General features: G+C 37.5%; 1 protein-coding gene across 4 annotated transcripts in view; it reads left to right on the top strand.

Annotated features, from left to right (window-relative positions):
• The window catches only part of UMAD1 (UBAP1-MVB12-associated (UMA) domain containing 1), an 82,520-nt gene extending 61,390 nt beyond the window's left edge, over window positions 1-21,130 (top strand). For all 4 annotated transcript variants that reach the window (XM_075746127.1, XM_075746123.1, XM_075746125.1 and 1 more), the window contains 2 exons: window positions 1,597-1,682; window positions 19,522-21,130. In XM_075746127.1, coding sequence (XP_075602242.1) covers window positions 1,597-1,682; window positions 19,522-19,525 — 90 coding nt within the window. In that variant the 3' untranslated portion in view covers window positions 19,526-21,130. The remainder of the gene's footprint in view (window positions 1-1,596; window positions 1,683-19,521) is intronic.
• The last annotated feature ends 332 nt before the right edge of the window (window positions 21,131-21,462 follow it).

Here is a 21,462-nt window from a genome sequence, read left to right as displayed (position 1 = left end):
AGTATTTTATGTAGAGAATTACTAGTTTACTGAGAAGTATTTTTCAAGTCCAGAAAAGATCTTGAAAAGTCTATACATTAATGGAATTAATAGGCATTAATGACCTGCAACAAAGATAATTGATTGACGATTCTCAAAATACAGTTAGGAATAAAAAGTATACCAGATGACTAAATATTACTGCTTGTTTTCATAAGATACTTTACCAAATACAGCATTGTACCTGGGGGTCCTGACCAGTCAGTCCTTGGGGGCTGATGACAGCATGGAGCAAGCATGCGTGGACCTGGGTGTCATTGGCTTCCAGGCTAACCGGGCATAGGCAGAAGCTGACTGCTGTTCCTGGTGGCTTTTGCTAGGTGCACTGGCTCTAACTAAACCTCTGGAGAAAATGGAACAGAAAGCCAAAACCACAGGCTTAAGAAAGGAGTTAAACTACAGTAACTTGAACCCTTTCATTTAGAATTGCTGCTGCAGGACTCTTTACGGATACAGACTTTCAAAATACTCCATTACAAAGAGCAGTATCAGTTCAAATACAAATAAAACCAGAATTATATCACTGATCCTTTCATCTTTCTAAGTTGTCTCCTCTTACAAACTATTTGCTGAGTAACACTAACAGCAGAAGGAGATAATCCACAAAATCTTTATGACTTCTGTACATCTTACCACTGACAAAGAAGATTGGAGAAGACAGGCTAGGTGGATATTTGTTTTACAGTATCTGAGAAACAAATGCTGGGTTGTTATGTTTTACTACCTCTACCTTTTTAATAAAATTAATAATCTACCTTCGGTCTTTAAAATAAATTTAAATACTCTTGTCTCTAGTTTATTGCTGTGATCTGCCTATCTTAGACTGGTACCAGCTGCAGCTTTTGGGGTTATCAGAATCATGTCTCCTGAGTAAAATCCTGGGCAGAGGTAGTCACGTCTATGCAATGGGAGGAGGTTAGTGCCCAGCCTGCCAAGTAAGCATTGTCCCAGTATGGTTAAAACCAGGCAATTTCTCTCAGTATGCTGCATCTCTCTTCCAGCACTTGTGCACAGATATCCTCCATATGGAAACAAGGTTACACATGAGGATAGAGTAACGGTGCACATGTCCTTCTAGCCTGACACGGGATTGGGATGTGACGGATATGTGCACCTGGTATTGCCTTTGCACCAGATACTTGTACTGCTATGTCTTCTTAGTTTGACACTTTGCCAATATTAGAACTTAATGGTCCTAAAGTGTGCAAAAATAGAGGCCTCTTTCTTTCTTTTCTTCCTTCCTTCTTTTCTTTCTTCCTTTCTTTCTTTCTTTCTCTCTCTCTTTCTCTTTCTCTCTCTTTTCTCTCTTTCTTTTTTTTTTTCCTCTGAATTTTTCCCTTTAACTGACACAGATTTATTCCCAGGTTTTGCAGACCACTTCTCAATGTTTTTCTCTTTCCTCATGTTAAAAATTGTAAAATATAAATGTGGCAACAGAGTTTCCCCTTTCCCAGGGAATTGTATAATTTGATTTTAGGACCAGGCAAAAGTTTTTCTTATTCTATATAAAATATGAAGGATTTCAGTGATTTAATAGGTATTTTTTTACTTTACTAGGTGACACAATTGATGATCAAAGTAGAGAGTCAAAGGATAAGACTTCGTTTCCGGAGACAAGACCGATGTACAACCAGCCTCCACAGGTAGGAAACCATTTCCTTACGCACACATGATGAAACTTCTTCATTTAAGAAGGATGAATGTCCTGCAGGAGGAGGTTTCAACATATTCACATCTTCCATAGACTGAGTGCCTACTCAGCCTTCTTTGTCATCTGTCATGAAAGAAGCATTGCTAGTAATTAGATGGCAATATTATCAAGGCCACTGATACAGTTTTCAAAAAGAAATAGTAAGAAGGCTGGGCTGTATGATATCGCTGAGTATCTTATTTTTATACGTGAGATGTGCAAGCATGAAACTAGCTAGAATGTTAATGAATTGCACAGAAGCATTAGCGTGGTAAGCAGTGATGGAAAATGTCGAACATTTACATAAGTCATTTATTTCCACAGCTACCATTATAAGTAATATGTTGTAAAAGTGTGAGTATAGTAGACTGTCTTTATTGTGTGTTTGCTTTCTGTTTCAGTACTGTGTAGCTGTAAATCTGGACTTCTTTTTCTTTATCTGCTTTATTTAATATTTAATCGATGTATATCAAAGAGCGCTTTTCAGAATATTTCTGCGTATGATGTACACATATTTTCTTCTCTGCCTCCTCTGAAAATGTTTTTGCAATGAGTATGAGCCTGTTTTCAATTGCCACATAGTTTTAGTTATTTGCAAGATAACTGAGAGACATTTTGCTTGGACATTTTCCTTGTGCTTTTGTGATGATGGGGGATTTTTGCTTAACCTATACTTTCTCTCTCCCTTTCTCATATCTAGCCTTGGAACTAGCTGTGTCTCTGTCTGTCTCTCTCTTCCCAATGCCATTTTAATATTTATTATTGCTAAGTCCCTTGGTATAGCAGAGGTGTGTGTGATAATGTTGCATCTTTAAGAGTGGTCAACATGTGTCCGTGATCTGTAGTCTTTTTAAATTTCAAATTCAAAACTATGTCTGATACAGAAATCTTTAATTCATCATAAGTAGTGAGTGGTTTGTCTTCTGATAACAAATAATCACAAAATTTTAGTCTGACTTCTGAATCCACGCACATCTGAGCCAGGGTGTTTTGCAACTGAAGTCCTGCAATTTTGAGGCAGTGTAATGCATTGATGTTGAGGTTACCTACTGCACAGACATAGTTTCGCTTAATGTGATGTTCTTGCTAGATATTGTGAACTGCCAGTTATTGTAGTGTCAGTGATTTGTTCAGTTCTGTGGAATTTCAGGAAAGTAGGAACTTGTGTAGATTTTAAGTGTTTATGAGTAAGAGGAAAGAAGCAAAGTTTTCAAAATAAAATAGCAGATACTGCAGTGAAAATAAAACAAAGATTTATTTTAACCTTTCTATTAAAAGACTTATACGTCACAAAAATACTTGTATGAACTGACTTGCGACAACATCAGTTAAATTAAGATACAGCATTTGGTAGTATCTAAGTTACTAACTCCAGTCTAGATTTTGGTATTTGGACTTCACGTTTTCTCGAAGGAATTCTCAATTTCTCAAATTAAATAGAGTAACTGAGGATCATGGAAATGAAATGCGTAATTGTGGCCATTAGGAAAGCAATATTCCTGTTGGCAGCGGTGAGTATATTTTTATAAATTTGTGGGAGAACTCTACCAATTTAGCAAAACTAGAAGAGCATTGTATTACATATTCAAGGTGTCAATGAGACATAGAACATTAATTGAAATAATAAACTTGTTAGCATTAAACCAAGAATACTTCATAAACATAGTACAGTGTGTTAAAAGATACTTGTTAGATTGCAAAGTACTGTCTGATATTTGTCATGCAGAGCTGAACAGAAGGGCATTTATTTCTTCACCTGCATCTTTCAATTGCTGGAAACTTGCTTTTATCTTTAAATATAAACTATTTTACAACTTATTAGATGTACACTTTGTGAAACACAGAAAGTGCTTTTAGAAATGTGATTTAAAGAAGAGTGAAGTAATACTTTTTTCATGGGTCACTTCCCTATTCAAAAGGGAAATGAGGTTGAGTTGGATTTTTTTAATAAAGTGTCTTCTGGAGTATTTTTTTGGTAACTGTCGTCATCTTTGGAATTTCCCATTTACTTAGGAACTATTGGATCCGTTTGCTGTAAAATTACTGAATTCTCAAGTACATATTTTTGTATAATCTTGCATAAATTATTTAAATTAATGCACAAATAAAAGCTTATGCCACAACCATCTTGCTCCAACTAGCAACATGTAACAGGACCTCTTGTAACAACTGCCGTACCTGCAGCCTGCGTTATTTTAAGAGGTTTTGATACTGCATGCAGGTTAGAGGAACTGCAGCTATTTAGAAACTTGTTGGAGGAGGGTATTCTCAAAAGCCAGCTTCAGTCCAAATATTTCATCTTCTGCTGCACAGAGTGGGAACAGAAGCTCCTGCCTTGAGCAGTCCCATGTGGAATATCCCCTCCATCTCCACAAGTACAGATGGAGGTTTGGGAGGGTCATCTCCCGATGCCGAGTCAGTCCTAGGGAGACGTGTTGTCCGGCAGGGTAATGAGCACCTCATCTGGGCCTCACCAAGCGTGTACGATCCTGCTGAAGTTGCTTCGGGCTCATCAACTAAAAGTCATACGCACATGTAAGTGCTTTTCTGGATTGAGGGCAAAATGCTTAGCACTCTGCAGGGCCGAGAACTTAAATTAGTCTCTTTGTGACTGTGAAATACAAAGCTGCTAATTTTAACTGCAACACCATCATAATAGAAAGAGAGATTACAGTTTTATTTTTTCATGCTTGTGAGTTTTCTATTGTTATAGTACAATTTCCAGATAATTCAATCTTTATCTGCTTTCACGGGGAATTTAAGGTTATAGAAGATAACAGAATGGAAAGGTTAGTTTTGATATACGAAGAGTGCTAGGAACCCTAGTAATATGGTGGGGTTATTTTTGATAATGAGCTGTTGCATTGGTAAAGCAAATTATTGCAACCATGTATTTTTGTCCTACTGTGAGAGCAATTATGTAGCATATCTATTAGGAGACATAAAAAATATTTTTGACAGATGGTATGGCTATGAATTAGGTTTTATGAAGATTATTGTATGTCTGGTGTCCAGGACACCTGGGATTATTAAATTGATGTAAGAAACAACAATAAAAAAATTACATTTCTGGTAATAGCTGCAGTGTTTTGTATCTCCCTACTGTCACCTTAAGAAGCAGCTCGTGTTTATTTGATATTGCATTTTTTGATAATCTGACATGTGCTCTTTAGCCAACAGATGTCTGCAGATTTAATGGGTAAAAACTGTACCAGTAAGTGTGTTAAAATAAACTACCAAAAATGAGAGCTGTCTTTAGGTTGTAAATTAAGATTTTTCTCTTGCTATGTATTCTTTTTTTTTCCTTTATGGTCCTATTTTTCCCTCAAATACTTAATAGCTGTTGCATTCTATCTAAGGAGCTTGTTATACTTTTTCTAGGGCAAGAGAGAATCCCCCAAGGGATTGCTTAATCCATAATTATCTAATTTATATGTTGTTGTTGTTATAGCCACTCTTAATTACATACCTTGCTGCTGTGATACTTATCATCATAGGACATAGTTTTCTTTATGAATTGTAATAGTTCTGTTATGGTTCTTGTGCCCCTTCTTTTCATAATTTGCTACTAAAAAATGAGAACATAGCAGATAGAAAGCCCACGTGTCCTGAAGTAAATTTAGAATTATCTATGGTTTTCTGCATAGATACTGGTGTGCACCGTTTGGGGCAAGTATCGAAATAAACTAGAAAAAATATTTTTATATCTGAATTGACAGATAATACCCTCATTAAATTGATCCTTTGTAAAGCTGCTATGGAAGGATTCTGAATAGATGTAAGTAACAGTTTCCTAGGCATCTAGCTAGGGGTCATATTAGTCACTTGGAAAGACAGAAGAACTATGAGATATAAAATATCAAGGAAGAGATAATGGAAGTCCCGAGTGCACAGAGTAGGGGAAAAATTAATTTAATTTTCTTTTTACTTTTCTAGAGAAATTGGCAAGTATTGCTGAAGTTGATAGATTTTCAGATACCGTTTTGAGCAGATCACCTGATAAAATTCCAGGGCATGAATAGTGCTAATATTATCTTGTTTTCCTTTAAAAAACATTTAAAAAATTATTCTTCCAGGCCTATTATTGCCCATTTTTTACTAAACTTGGCTGTCTGGATTATTTTTACAAGTTACTGGAAAAGGAGCTATTGCTGATCATGTCTCTGTTTAGTCACCCAACCATGGAGCTGTTAAAGCGAGTCCAGAGGAGGGCCACAAAGATGATCAGAGGGCTGGAGCACCTCTCCTATGAAGACAGGCGAAGAGCATTGGGGTTGCTCAGCCTGGAGAAGAGGAGGCTCTGGGACACCTTATAGCAGCCTTCCAGTACCTAAAGGGGCCTCCAGGAAAGATGGTGAGGGACTGTTTACAAGGGTGTGTAGTGACAGGACAAGGGGTAATGGCTTTAAGCTGAAGGAGGGTCGATTTAGATTAGCTGTTAGGAAGAAATTCTTTACTGTGAGGGTGGTGAGGCACTGGAACAGGTTGCCCAGAGAAGCTGTGGATGCCCCATCCTGGAAGTGTTCAAGGCCAGGTTGGATGGGGCTTTGGGCAACGTGGGCTAGTGGAGGGTGTCCCTGCCCGTGGCAGGGGGGTTGGAACTAGATGATCTTTAAAGTCCCTTCCAACCCAGGCCAGTCTACGATTCTATGAACTTTTAGTTTATGGGTCAGAGGGTCTCACATTTAAAATCTTGAGAAGAGTGTTTTAGACTAGATTTATTGCATCATTTTAAATTCCCTACATTTGCTTTAGAGAAGCTGGTTTATATTTCAAAATTATTGGCCAACGTTTGTGATTAGTTTGCTCCATTTTGACAAAATATAGTCTCTATAGAAAATGCTGCTTAGATTGCCTTTTTTTTTTTTTAAGCTCTCATAAGCTAGAATTCTAGTCATGACCTGGTTGGATTAATTGCTTGTCATATGTCATATTAACTCCAAGATCTTCTTTTTTCTCATATAAAGCCCTTAAAGCATGTTGGTCCATATTTTCTCTCTTCTTAATCGGGTATGTAAGCAATAATCACTTAATGAAATTATCCACTCTTAGAAGGGACTGGAATAAGACTGTCTGCAGCAAGTCGTCAAGCATGTACTTTTCTCTGAATGCTGGTACCGTCAGAAGAAAGATCTTATGTTTTACTCAACTATTGTGTATGATCACATGTGAAATTTTAACATTACCTTTAAAGAAGGATGATTAGTTTTCAGTGCTGGTGGCTGTGATGGATGTCATCTTTCTTAGCTCCCTCTATCCTTTGCATTTATAGGAAATAGTTGGCAGTTCTTTGGGGGAATCTATGTGCAGCCACAGATTGAAAGTGCACGCAAAGTAGAGCTGCTGTATGATAAGAAAGGCACAGTATATGGTTGTGATCTTACTCAGAATGAAGGTAAATAGCCCAGTCAGCTAAAAAAATCAACTATTGTATATTACAACTATTACTATGCAATAGCATATTTACTTTACAAAGCTTCATTATACTGTAATGTTCATATTGCTATCTGTTTGATATTTGACCACAATATTTAAGAGGTCTTTTCTTACTAGGAAGATCTCCGGAATGTATGGACCAGTGGACTTCTGCCTGCCCTTAACAGTTGGGCAACTTAGGGGAGAGGGTCTATGTACATATTATATATAAATATATTTGGTATACATACATATGTAAAATGTAACCAACATGATCATCCATTAGAAAGACTGCTTATGCATGTCACAAAGGATTAGTTTTAACGGCCTCACAAACAACATTTTATAAACTCCGATTTGTGCAATCTGTTGACCAAGGGTCACCAGTAAGACCTGGGAGTGTCTTGTAAGACCGTCACCTTGTAGGGTTTTTCTCAGTTCTAAAGTAAATAGTTAGACATGTTATCTGTGTAATATGACACACAGCTGGGATTATTTCAGATACTTGGTAATCGTAGTAACGTCAAAAATGCTATGACAATTGTCTTTTTCTTAAAGGGAAGCATATTTTTAGACATTGAGAACTGGAGTGGGAATTGAGAGACGTGAATTAACACGGTTGTCACCAACTTCCTCTCTGAACTTATAAACCAGTTCATTTTGAAAAAAATAACGCAGTGCTCTCTTACAAAGCACTTTTCTATAGCACTTTGCAAGTGTGAAATACTGTTAAACCCTTTGTTTAACTTCAGTGGAGATTTCATTACGACAAGAATTGAGGAAGCCTTACAGTCTTTTAAGATGAGGCTTGAATGTCCTGTCTGGCCAGCAAATACATGTAAACACAACAACTGGATTGGAGCATCCTTCCCTCTCACAGCCCTGCCCGTGGAGTCCAGAGTCAGTGCTTTGGTCAGTTGGTACAATTGGTGAGGTTTGAGCAACAGAAGACAAAATCACCTCCACTAGGGAAAGAACGACACGCAAGCATGGTATATTTTCATCATTTAATGCCTATAAATAGGCATATTTACATATGTACATACCTACCTGTAAACAGTTAATAAAATAGTAGCATTAGCCTGATTGGCAGCCTCTTCATTTTGACATCTATGCTTTAGTAAAGGAACATATACGCCAAATAGTGACCAAGGCACATGTATCCAGAAGCACAATTTGCATACCTCCCTATTTAGTTTGAGCAGAGACTCGCTATATGTTTGACTTAATTGCGTGCTTATTCAGTTACATTGGATGGTTATTTGTAGCAGAAGATGCTCAAATTGGGTGCCCAGATGCTCCCATCACATTTTTTAGCCTTGTTCTAATTTTGGGATCTTCTGACTAGCTTAATCCCCAGATAAAACTACTGATTATCCTGTATCTCTTGCCCAAACACATGCGGTTGCACTAAAAGCCAGTAATGCTGGTTCACTTTGCTGCTGTCAACAAATTGATTGGTCAGTCACCCTGCCTCTGGGAGCAACCCTTCTGGGCTTTCCAAATATTAAAATTGATCTAAAATGCAATGTAGATCATACATCACTTGATGAGACTGTGTGCTAATACAGTCTGATAGTACCGTGATATTTACAACATGATGCATTAGCGTCAAATGGTGGCTGAAAGACTGTAGTATAAGGCAGCTTATTAATAATTACTCTAAACACCAAGTAAGGAAAATAACAATGTCTTTAGGTTAGTTTCACTGCCACTTTCTGAGGAAAAAAAAAAACCAAACAAAAACCCCGGACCACAAAACCCACCACAAACAGCAGTGGGCAGTCCATTTTAATTGAAAGGAAATATGACATGAAAACTTCCTAATTTTAGACCAAAATGCTAATATTGATATGACAGGAATATGTTTTGCTGTACTTTCTGTCAGTGTGTTTTGATCCTTTCACCACAATATGGTACTGCTGTAATTTCTGCCTTAAGAAAATCCCCAAAACTTCACCACTCCTCAATCGTATCAGACTTATGAAAGACTGTGCATTGGGTAGCACATAGTCAAATTTTGTTCTAAAGCACTTTTTAGAAATAGAAGGTAAAATGGAAATTATGTGTTTGTAAATTTCTTTGCTTCCCCAGTATTACAAATTTTACGAATCCTTTTCTATTGTTGTAATGCAATTAGTAGTCCTGCTTAATAAAAACAAATCTATTTTAAAAGCCAAAAAAGTACTCTTCTTCCCTTTCATTATGGTCCAATTATCTTCCTTCCATGGAGAACCAGGAGGCTGAAAGAGGCCACTTTCATTGAAACAGATGACCAATATTTGTTTCCTTTTATTTATTTAATTAATTTATTGGTCCTTTACTGCTTTAAGAGTCAGCATGCTTTTATTCCTGCATCTCAGAAGCCTAAGCGGTAGGTGCTGAGGACAACTCAGTCTTGTTACTGTTCGTAGATTGAAGCTTTGCAAACTCTGGCTCCTGGTAACCTGTTTGCTGAAGGTGCTGTTGACAAGTGCTCCAGCCACAGGCTGCGTATGGAGGAACTTAAAGTCAGATATCCATCCTTCCTGTCTCTTACTGACTTGAATCTCTATGGAGAGAGCAGGTGGAAAGTTATATGAGGAGATACTCGCCTAATTCACTTTTTCAGCAGTGGAATATTTTAAATTTGTAAATAGGACATATTGCTAGTCTTGCCACGTGCTTGGATTTTAAGCAGCATGGTAAAAATCTCAGAACAAAGCACTTAATACAGCAATTTTTATTCACACATCTGCCTGGGAATCCATTTATGTTCTTCAAGACTGAGGAGAGAGACCACTGGAAAGATCCAGGGGTTTAGTTACCTAACAAAACTTCTGAGCATGGCTGGGGATGTTGTTCACAGGTATCGCTGGAGGGAGCTTCACCTGGGTTCAGACTAGTAATTCTTTTCTGTTCACTCTACTTAATTAGCTTTTTTTCTGAATAGCAAATCCAAGATCATTTCCTTTTCCTTTCCTCTTATTGTAGATGCAAATTGTTATCCCTGTGTTTTTCCTCTCACTGATATTAACGTTCTAGGGAGACATTTCACGGATGTTGCTGACTACCTCAATTACTCAAGGAGAGATTTCCTTTTCTTCTTGGAACAATAACTTCTGATCTACGCAGCTTTTCCCAGTTGTTCCAATTTGCTGAAAAATTTATTGACTTTTTTGTGAAACCATGTTTGCTAAATATTTTCTTACTAGTCTTTTATGTTTAATTATCTAAGTTCTTTTCTTAAGTAGACAGTTTCCTTTCCCATTGAAGTCCTTGGATTTTCATACACTTAGTAGAATGAGAGAATGCAGTATTATCCCTCTTTTTTTAGATATTCTGCTCCATGGACATCTACCATCTCAGAGAAACTGTCATCTTTTTCCTGCCATAGCGGGTTACCGTGTTGGAGCTTCTGCAATAGCAGGAGTTGGGAACAAGAGGTAGGGACATGGAGGCAGAGACCCAGTTTGTCTAAGCTTCTCCTATTCAGGACATCAGCTTCCCAAAAAGTATTCAGGATATTTTTTTACTTGGAGCAGTAGAGAGAAAATCAAATCTTGTTGTTACTAACTGCATTGACCAAATGTTGCTGCTAAATTAAAATGGATTATTTGATTACTGTTTATTTCAAGCTGTAATTGAAGTTTTATAGAAAATTAATTTCTTAGTATATTCTCTGGCTATATTGAAAAGTTATCTGAGTTTTGTATTACATCAGGAATGAAGGTAGCAGCAAAATAAATGTGAGTACTTTGTGCTTTTTGGATGACACTGAACTTACAGAACAAATCCATTATCAGCATTTATCAGACTTCTCTATTCATTTTGCAATATATTGACTTGTCCTTCACTTCTGATTTGTGGCTGTGAAGTGCGCTGCTGGATGTCTAGAGCTGCCTGCATTTTCAATTACAGTTCCTCTGGCTTGCAGTTTACTTACTACAGTAATTTTCAGGAACTTTTCAATCTTTCAGCATACGTGCTACAGAAAAAAAAAAATAATCTGGCCTAGTTAGTAACATTTCCTGGCACTGGCAGGAGCAGAACGAGCTGAATGTTGTTCATGTTACTTATTATAATGTATGAGATCTTTGCTATGAATAGCTTGCATAGTACTTCGAAGGAACAGAGGAACTAGATAAACTGTTCTTTTCTCAACCCACACCTCTCTCTTTCTTCTAAGATAATTCTTATCACAATATTCATGTTGCAGAGGGGAACATTGTCCAAAATTCACCTGTTAGGACAGTGCCCTCAGCTCAGGGGCCTCCAGAGAGGCACAGGCAGGCAAAAAGAACAGGAACCATGCTGGGGGGGGGGGGGGGGGGGGGGGGGGCGGGGGCATAAATGCTGATACAACTCTTCAATTATCAGATTCACAAGTGCTAAAATGGGTTGGGATAGAAGGAAAGTATAATTATTTTAGTTATGGTGGGAAATTAAGACTTAGCATTTTTAATAAAGATTTAGAATCCTTTTCTGCTTCCTTCTTATTTCTGCTTTCTCTTAATTCTGCAGTCTTTTCTTCATGTTGCATCTTATCCCTGTTTGTTCACAATTTTACAGTTTCTTATTATAGATGCCCATGTTTGAGACATTATGGTTCTCTGTCTTTAAACAACTATTGAAGGAAATAATTAAATAATACGAATTAGGAATAAAGGAATAAAAGTAGGAATTAGGAATCAAAATATCATTATACAATAGCAATTATATTACGTTTAATATATTTGCTAAATTTATCACCAACTCCCCTCTAAATATTTCCTGTGCCCAATTGTTGTTATAGAGGATTGAGTAAAACCAGAATCTTAATCTTGTTCTGGTTTGAGTTTGTGAAATTGTTAACGAAGAAAACCAATTTTTTTCTTCTAGAATGAACAGACGAGATAGTTGGTTTAGACACTAGATATGCAGTCTTTTGTGGTACTTAAGAATACTTTTCAGGGTAGAATTACATTCTATAAGTGTTTCATGAATAAAACTCACAGGCATCTCTAGTATTTACTAGGACAATTAAACTAACACACTTTAACTGTGGAATATTTGGAGTATCCAGAGTTGAAATGGCAACCTCACAATTCTTCCTGTCTGCAGACGTTAACAGTTCTAGCTGTTTGAGAGGGCAAGGAGCATGTACTAATTACAGAAAGTTCATTGTGCATTTAGAATATTGAATTGTTCCTATGCTAGAGAAAAAGCTAGTTCTGAATAATTACACTTTTCTAATTGCTTTAATGCCAATAAGGGTGTACAAATGTACATCATTATTGATATTGAAAGTGCAGTTTAGCAAAGATTTCCCTACTGTTCTTTGCAGGCCAGGATACTCTGTGGGGAGCTTTGCTATAATAACAAAAAACTAGAATGTCAGAGGTACTTTTCACTGTTTCTTTAGAATTTTTTTCTTTAAGATTTCAGCAACATTAACCTGACCTTGATTAAGAAATGGCTGAAAAGCATGCTTTTAAAAAGGAAAATGAAAAAGAACAATATCTAAAATGCCACAAATCAGTAAAATGTTCTTAAATGCTTATTTTAAAATCTGGTTCTGAACAGCAATATTGATAAATGGAGAACAAACATGCTGCCTACTAATCACACAAAATTTGTACAGGTAGCAGGACCTCTTAAAGAAAGACAAATCACTGCTGTATTACAGAGTGAGAGCCATAAGAAGCTGGGAAACAAGAGCCCAAAGCAAATGGGAAAGCTGATTTCCATTGACAGCCATTCTTGCTTATAAAAGCCTCCCCAAGGACTCCATCTTAGCCCGAAGCTTTCAGCGTGGAAGTCTGCCCTGTTGCAACCACTGACAACACCAATCTTAGGCTAGTATTACAGTCCCACTACATGTGGTTCACTACATTTCTGTTAAGAAAGCAAGCAAGCAACCAGAAGCCATATGGATACGGCAACAAGCTGCTGCAAGGTCTCCAGCACTACTTCTTCCATCTACTTGTGTTCTCCCAGATAGAAAAAATTCTTTCCTTGAATCCCTGGAGGGGATGCTGACTAAACTTTTGAGTGAGCCTTAAAAGAATAGCAGCTCTCATGATTCACCTGCGGTTTTCTGAACCAACACAGGGGCATCTGTATTGTGCTCGTCTGGGTGGGTTTCTTCCCTTCTTACAGTTCTGTAAGGATATAGGTCACAGACTTACTGGTGTGTTGGGTGTGAGGCTGTTCTGTTGTCGATGTTTTGGGTTGGGTTTTTTGTGACATTTAAAAGCTATCATGGCATGCAAACTTTTCCCCCCTCCAGCAAGGTTTTACTGATCCTTTTCTCCTAGAGTAAATTTTTGAATACAAAGTGCTAAACATTCAGAGCGCCTTTCTTTTCCCCTCTGTTCCTCTTTGCTATTACTGTTCTTATTTGAAAAGTGAATCGGTGTCATCAATGGAGATGCTCACTCTGGAATTCCTACAAATTTTTTTAAAAATGCCCAGTGAATACCCTAAAAAGCATGAATTGAAACACAATTGGAAGAACAATCCCCTAAGATAATTTCCATTTCTAGATACGTCAGAAATAACTGCTTAGTGCTACATAAATTCTGAGATACATTATGATACACTGTTTGCTGTAATATTGCAAAATTGCCTGAAATAAAGATAATATTTCTATATCACCAGTAGTGTTGTAGGTCTCCGTCATAATAATGATATTGCTGGGTATTTACTAAACATTCTGGAAGAGTGAACATACTGTTTGTTTCTCAAGGCTCTTTTTAAGGAAAATGGGTATACTTCTGAAAAAAAACCTTTTTTTACAGAAAGTACAAATTTCTTAAAATTAATCACTTTTTGCTAGAAAACCTTGTTCAATATTTTGGATGATTGTAATGCTAGCACTGATCTTTGATTCTTCTTCAGAGCACTGTAAATCCAGCTTCTGAGTACATTGTAAACTGCATTTTTTCTTCCTTACGACACTCTTGGCAGACTTTATGGTTAGCACACAGAGATGCAGCAAATTAGATGTTTTTTAAAGGCAGCTGAGAAACATAAAAAAAAGGCAAAAAGGAAGAATTTACTTTAGAGGATAATTTTATACTTTTTTAGTTTTGAAATGGCATATAACACCCTTGTTGTAAGAGTGCAGCTAGTATCTGGTGGCCAGCTACCATACATGTTTACATAGCATTTCTTTTATCCCTGTTCATTTGGATTGCAAACCAAGAATGAAGAAAACACCTTGCTTATTTGAATTAAATTTGATTACCTTCTGTAATTTTACCTGATTTTTTTGACTCCCTGGTGTTTGGTGAAATGTAAATTGTTTGGTGATCTGAATGCATTCAGTTAATACTTCTCATAGCAGGATTGTCTGTCATAGCATTTGGCAGTACTTTATTCAGCTAATATCCAGAGAATATGCTCTGAATAGATTGTATTCTGGATAAATAAATTAGGCATTTCAGTAGAAACTAGCATGACTAATGTGGGATATCAAATTCTCTAGGACTTGCAGTTCTATATAAGCTTGAAGAATGCATGCGTGAAAACATAAGCCACTTCATAACCTTGACTTTCATTGCATCACACAGCTTTGTGCTGGTGTTTGCATTGTAACCAGCTTGGGCCATCTCAGCATTGAGGGGTGATTGATGTTCTCTACTAGAGTGTCCAGTTCTTCATTACATTACCACAGTCGCTATAAAACCTGCTGGTCAGGTTGGCTTCAAGACCTTTTCACTGATATGGATCCTCCAGCATATGAGTGAAATATGTCTTAGCCCATTAGTCTTTATGATTTGGAAGCACAAAGATATGTGTAGCTTGGTACGATCTTGCACATGAGGCCATTATCTAAATGTCGCTGCAAGAGCACTCAGAAACAATTCTGCGTAGCAAAGGACAATGATTGCCTATAATGACTGCGCTAGGCAGAACTGAAAAATTACTTCTTGCAACCTGAATTGTTCAGGGCACAAACTTTTTTCTTTGTATGTAGATACCTAGTAGATAATATGATACATAGATAATATAAGGACATGGAGCTGTTGGAGTGAGTCCAGAGGAGGGCCACAAAGCTGAAGCTCCTCTCCTATGAAGACAGGCGAAGAGCGTTGGGGTTGCTCAGCCTGGAGAAGAGAAGGCTCTGGGGAGACCTTATAGCAGCCTTCCAGTACCTAAAGGGGCCTCCAAGAAAGCTGGAGAGGGATTGTTGACAAGGGCATGTAGTGATAGGACAAGGGGTAATGGCCTTAAGCTGAAGGAGAGTAGATTCAGATTAGATATTAGGAAGAAATTCTTCATGATGAGGGTGATGAGGCACTGGAACAGGTTGCCCAGAGAAGTTGTGGATGCCCCCTCCCTGGAAGCATTCAAGGCCAGGTTGGATGGGGCTTTGGGCAACCTGGTCTAGTGGAGGGTGTCCCTGCCCATGGCAGGGGGGTTGGAACTAGATGATCTTTGGGGTCCCTTCCAACCCAAACCATTCTATGAGTCTATAATATATGCCATAACTCTTACGACACACTGTGTACCAGATAAAAGGATGGGCTTTACAATATTCCAGGAGTTAAACTGCAAATGTGACAGTTTTCCAGCAGCCTGTCTTCAGTTAAGTTTCCAGATTAACTGGCCAGTGTTTTTCTACCATGTTTGGGTTTTATATACCGCATTAAAGAATTGTCCTCCCTAGGTTTTGTATTTTTCCCATTGCATGGTCCAGTAATAGTAACATAAAATGTGACTTGCTATAAATGAAAAAGTGAATGTGAACATTTTAAGATAGTGAAAAATAGCCATTTTTATGGGAGAGACAGTAGTGGTTTATGTGTGAAATTGAAATAGGAGATCTCAAGTCCTTTTCTCATTTCTGCTGTAAACTGATCTTGTTGTATTGGACCCAAGACCTTCTCATGAGGGGCTGGGTAGACTGGGACCCCAAGACCATTGGATCCGAGATCAGATTATGGCATTCGTTATACTGACCCAACACTTTTCTTTGTTCCTGACTTATCTGTACTATGTTGCTCCCAGCCATTTTGGGCTTTCTTTATGATACTGTTTTGACTATTCAAGTAGTATCAGCATCTATAGACTATCACATCCTTCCTTCCTGCAGTCTTGCTTTGAAACGTGTAGCGGGACTTGAGAGTGAAGAAAGCTGGTTCTTCCTCTGTCGTCGTCAATACGTAGTATCTGCTGTGTGCAGAAAAGGTTTTAATTTCTGGGGCTGCTCATTTGGCACCCTTCTAACAAATGTAAGGTTTCTGGAGGAAAAAAGAAGATCCAAGACCTTTTGTGCTCTCCCAATTTTTTTTTTTTCCTCTTTGAAGTTAGTTTTGCCATGTGATAGTCTAATTTGCATTGTAAATTGAGTTCATCCAGCTTGTGGGACAATTAAGATATAAACAGGTGTTCATAAAAGTGTAATTTGCCAAACAAAATAAACATTAGATTCTAGGGATTTCTGATTATCATCTGAGCTATGGGAATAGGACAGCAAGCGAGGGATCATTTTTCTGTGGAATGCGGGAGTGGGGGGAGGCAGAAGGGTCTTTGAAGATCTTGTTTAATTGATTCCTAGATGTAACCTTTTCCTGTTTCTCATTTGGGGCTTTCTGGCTCCGCTCTCTCCTTCAGAATATGGGACTGATGTAATACAAGCAAATACCAGCACCTCAATAAATGCCTCACAGGTTATTTCTCTCAAGAGGGAATGTAACAAATTTGTGCAGAGTAGAAATTAAGGGAAGTTTTAAAGTTTACAGCAGCTACAAATTCAAGTACTTATTTGAAGTATTGGGGGGGCAGTCAGATAAATATCATTAACGTAAATAAGTGTTCTGTGCGTTTGGCAATGTTCTTAGCAAGAGAATATGCCTGTAGCAGAAGACGTTTATGAAGTTTGTTATTATGCACACATTGAGCCTGTTTGGCCATGACAAGAAGGAAGACTTCTCTGTAAGTGTTATCAATTAGCAGCTATAGAAGTGAAAATCCCTTTTAAAGTGAGAGCTGCTGATGTTTGACTTGAAGATAACGATGATGATTAGAACAGAGAGTACAAGAGGTTTTAGGGGTTTTCCTGAACTTACAAGCTTACGGTGCTATGGTCTGTGTTTTTTGCTCAGAGCTTGGAAAGCTGCAGTAGGAGAAATCTTCTTTATCAACTCTTGCCTCTACTGTTGCACGTAGCTTTCTGAAGAGCTGTTAGCTGCTCATAAGAATAGAGAACTGAGAAGAGGAAAGCTAGGGGAAATGGAGAACAAGAAGAAATATCAGCAAACTAGCTGCAGGAATTACGTAGTACAGACATGCCAGTATTACAGTAATTTAGAGAATATTGCTACAGCAGGAGAAACCCAGTGACATACCCTGTCTATCTCCAGAAGGCTCTGAAGTGGCCTAGAAGAATAGACAAAGATGAGACTAATCTTTCCATTTTGGTACCTATAAAATAAAATGTCTTACAGCAATTAGACAGAAGGTGATCTGAAAGAGGAGAGGGAAAAAAATTAAAATATCAAACAGGATTTATTCTGGGAAGTGAATCCCAGCAACTCATTGGGAATGTGCTTTTCTCAGTATCAGTAAGTTTAGTAGTTATATCTAGCAGTCATTCCTTTTAATAAGACTTCTTAACCTTAGGAAATTTTACATTATTATCCTGTGACATAATAGTAACGGATCTTAGGAAGTTTATCTTAAGCTTTAGGTTTCTAATCATCATGAGTATAAACAAAAGCTTCCAAATGAGGGTCCATTTCAGAGCATGCAGGCAGCACCACTAACCCCTTCTGTCCCAGTAACAGCAAGCTTCATCCATCACCTAAGACAAGTGCTGACTTAGATTGGCAAGATTATCTGTTTCATTGTTGACAGTTTAATAGAAGGTTTAATGTTTGTTTATCTGTCCAACCCTGTTGGGTTGTGTAAGGAAGGACTAGTGCTCAGGCTGTGTTCAAGTCAAATCCAGTCTTTCCTTTGAGAAGGAGATGTGGTGCCTCTTACCTGGCTAAATGCTTAGCTGTGTTACATATTCTCCGGCTAGAAAACAAGTAACTCCACCACCGCCCCACCACCCAAACTGTCCTTCTGTCGAACAGCCGCAACCTCAGGTTGTCTGTAACAACCACAATCCATAACATTCAGCTCCAGCACAGGTCAGATCTTGAGCAACACAACTCCTCTAAAAATCATGGAATAATTTAGGATGAAAGCAAACTCCATACAACTAGATCCATTGAACTCTTAATGATGATCAGTTGAGCACCAAATTAGTGTTTAAAGCTTTCAGTGCTCTCCCTTCCCTAATAACAGCATAAGCTATGGATTTTTCTAGCTGCGTGCTGGATATTGAGGGGTTGAAAGGAAGAAGTCAGGACTGCAACCAGAAATTCATGTCTAATGTTCTTGGCTCTGATATGACTTGTTAAGCACTTCTGAACAAATTACTGAATATTTCTGTATGTGTGCTTATAGAAAATAAAAATCTATATAACAAATGTCTTACTCGTAGAGATGATATGAGAGCTATCAGTTTGCATAGCATTTTATTGCTATAAATAGTAAAAACAAGCTAGATTTCATTTCTAGAGGCGGAGTAAATAGTCTTTTCTATGTTTTTAAAACAGTAGAAATTTTAGGATAGACACTTAATAAGGTCATATTGGTAGGCCAATATCAAAGCTTGCAATTCCATTGGGTCCAGCATCCTATCTGCTGTCATTTTATGTAAATTATGTTGACTTCTTATGTATGGCAGGGTTTTTTATTTCATTGATGGTTTTGGTTCAGAGGTTCTTGTTGTTTGTGGGGGTTTTTTTTTAAAGTTTTGTTAACTGTGTTTTTCTATAAAGCAAGTATGGCAATGCATATATTGCCATATATAACAGACCTCACCGGCCTGTCATGCAATTCCATTTCAAATTGGAAAGCAACACCAGTAATACTTTGAAATAAGTATTTCCTTAAAATAATAGGAGTGGGTTTTAATCATCAATGTTATGCCTTTGTTGGACAACTTCTCAAAAGTCACAGGAGGAACAAAAGATGGAGGTTCATCAGTTCATGAAAGGAATTATGTGAAGTAATTTCCCCTAAACAAAACCGGACGTAATGACAAAGGGTCCCACCAGCCTTACGAGTTTCATAAATGCAGAGTAACATTAGGTGGAGAAATACCACTAATCATAAAAAAAAAAAAATCTGTTGTTGTTTTAGCTTTAATTCAAGTCAGCCTGACTCAAAGAATTATATCGACATGTATTAAGAATTGCTGTTTTAGATCTTCCTGAACCAAACTCTGAAACTGATTTTATTTATTACTTTTTTTTGTTTGTTTTCATTTATTATTAGGTCATGATGGTTCTAAGTACAAAGCCTTAGCTGCCTGATTTGTAGTGTCTAAATTTCTGTTCTTCTGTTCTCTTTAGGTAAATACGGGGCACCAATCGCAATTGACTGTATCGAGTGCAGAGGTGGGAAATCAAAGGAGTCAAAATTTGGAAAGCAGCCCTTTCATGTCAGATCTTCTGAGTGACGTACCCTTTGCCCTAGCACCACATGTGTTAGCAGTACAGGGCACCCATAATGACGTTCCTGACCGATTGCTCACCTACGACATCAATGATAATTTATCAAGATTTTGGTATGACTTTACACTTGAAAATTCAGTGCTTTGTGATCTGTAATGTTTTCTTTATTTTTTCTGTCTGTGTCAAGGAACAAGTCTTAAGGTGAAGATAAAGGCTTATTTTAATTGACTTAGTATTTTGGGGGCCTGCCACTGGTATATCAGATGCATTGGATCAGAGGGATTATTATTCACAATTGTGTTATTTTTCTTAGCTTTAAGTGAACTGTAACTTACTATGTTAAATATTCTGTTTATCTCCAAAGAAATCAAGCAAAACTGTTTCAGCCTGAGTAAGAGACTGGCTGTTGGTATCTACTTCCAGTAGGTAGGCTGCAGACACAAACATTTCATAACTTTAAGATGAAGTCTATGCACGCCTGCACTGTTTCACTATTTCACTCAGATACTAAACACATAGGTCGTGTTACATGTGTTTCTTCAAGATAACCTCTGATTTTCTACAGATAGAAACCAGTATTAATGCTAAAGCAACGCTGCTTTGCACTACTGGACAGACAACCTTCCAGTTAAACCAAGTTTTAAAACTCAGAGTTCATTATGAGTACTTAAATAATTGTGAAGACTTAATAGAATTGGTTAAACTTACCAATTTCAAAGTGAAAAGCAGTTGCTCTGCTCCCTTTCCAGTAGATGGTATTTTTGTCCATCTCATTTTGTGCCTGGAGAAGTCCTCCCCGCCTGCCTGTTGGCTGCTGTTTGTTCTCATTACCACATGTGTTCCTGATTTATACACTGATCAGCTTTTCCATTTTAACCTCTTTGCCCCCTGAAGAAGGAAATCTCAGGACACGTACTTTTAATGGTCACACCCTTCTTTTTTTAATTTGCGTGCCAGAGATACAGATGGCAATGTTTAACAACAGGAAAACATTACATTGTTTCTTATCCAGCTAAATTAAATGGCTGAGTACCTAAACATGCATTCTCCCAGACCACTGTGCCCCCCCTCACAAGCTTGGAGCATGTTTTTCCCGACTAAAACCAGAGCTGCTGTTGCATGAGCAACAGCTCTCTGATGTAACATCATGATTTGTGATGATGAATAATGATCTGTGTCACACAAAAGACTACACTTGTTTTCTCTCTCGGGGTAGAATATTTATATTGTGCCAAATGTTAGTGGATATTTTCATATATTTTCTATGCTCTGTGATAGCTTAAAATACATATATTTTCAGACTTGCATCCTCTTACAGTATTTGAGGTAAATACTGTAAATGATGGAGAAATCACATTGTGAATATGTCTTAGGTTGTTAAATATTCCTGGTTTAGATTTTTTTAAATGTATGTATTTAATATTTTTGACAGCTATGTTCATAAATGTTTTGAAGTTTTTGTTTCAGGGAAAGTATTTGTGCTGCACTCCAATAAAAAAAGGCAAAATAATAGTGAGTTATTTTTTATGTGTGAGAGTAATAGCTTGGCTTCACCTATATTGTTTACTGTAGCTGTGGCCAGTCAGACTTCATGGGAGCTTGAATTTAGAAATTCAATTTGGAAATCTTTTCAGTGTCATTTGAAACTCAAGAGTCCTTCTAATCAAATATATCACACTTTGATGTGATGTATTCTGTGTACCGTGTTGGTGACTTGCAGTGGTTTAGGTGGCATCTATGACACTGCTCTGAGGGTAGTATGGCTGTGAGCTTGAAGTACTCAGACCTCTTCGAAGGAAGAATTAATTTTACCGAGTTGTTTAGAACTGTTTTGTGTGC

Source organism: Balearica regulorum, chromosome 2 (assembly GCF_011004875.1).
Source record: "Balearica regulorum gibbericeps isolate bBalReg1 chromosome 2, bBalReg1.pri, whole genome shotgun sequence".
Classification (NCBI taxonomy): domain Eukaryota; kingdom Metazoa; phylum Chordata; class Aves; order Gruiformes; family Gruidae; genus Balearica; species Balearica regulorum.
This window is presented reverse-complemented; position numbering and strand designations above follow the sequence as displayed.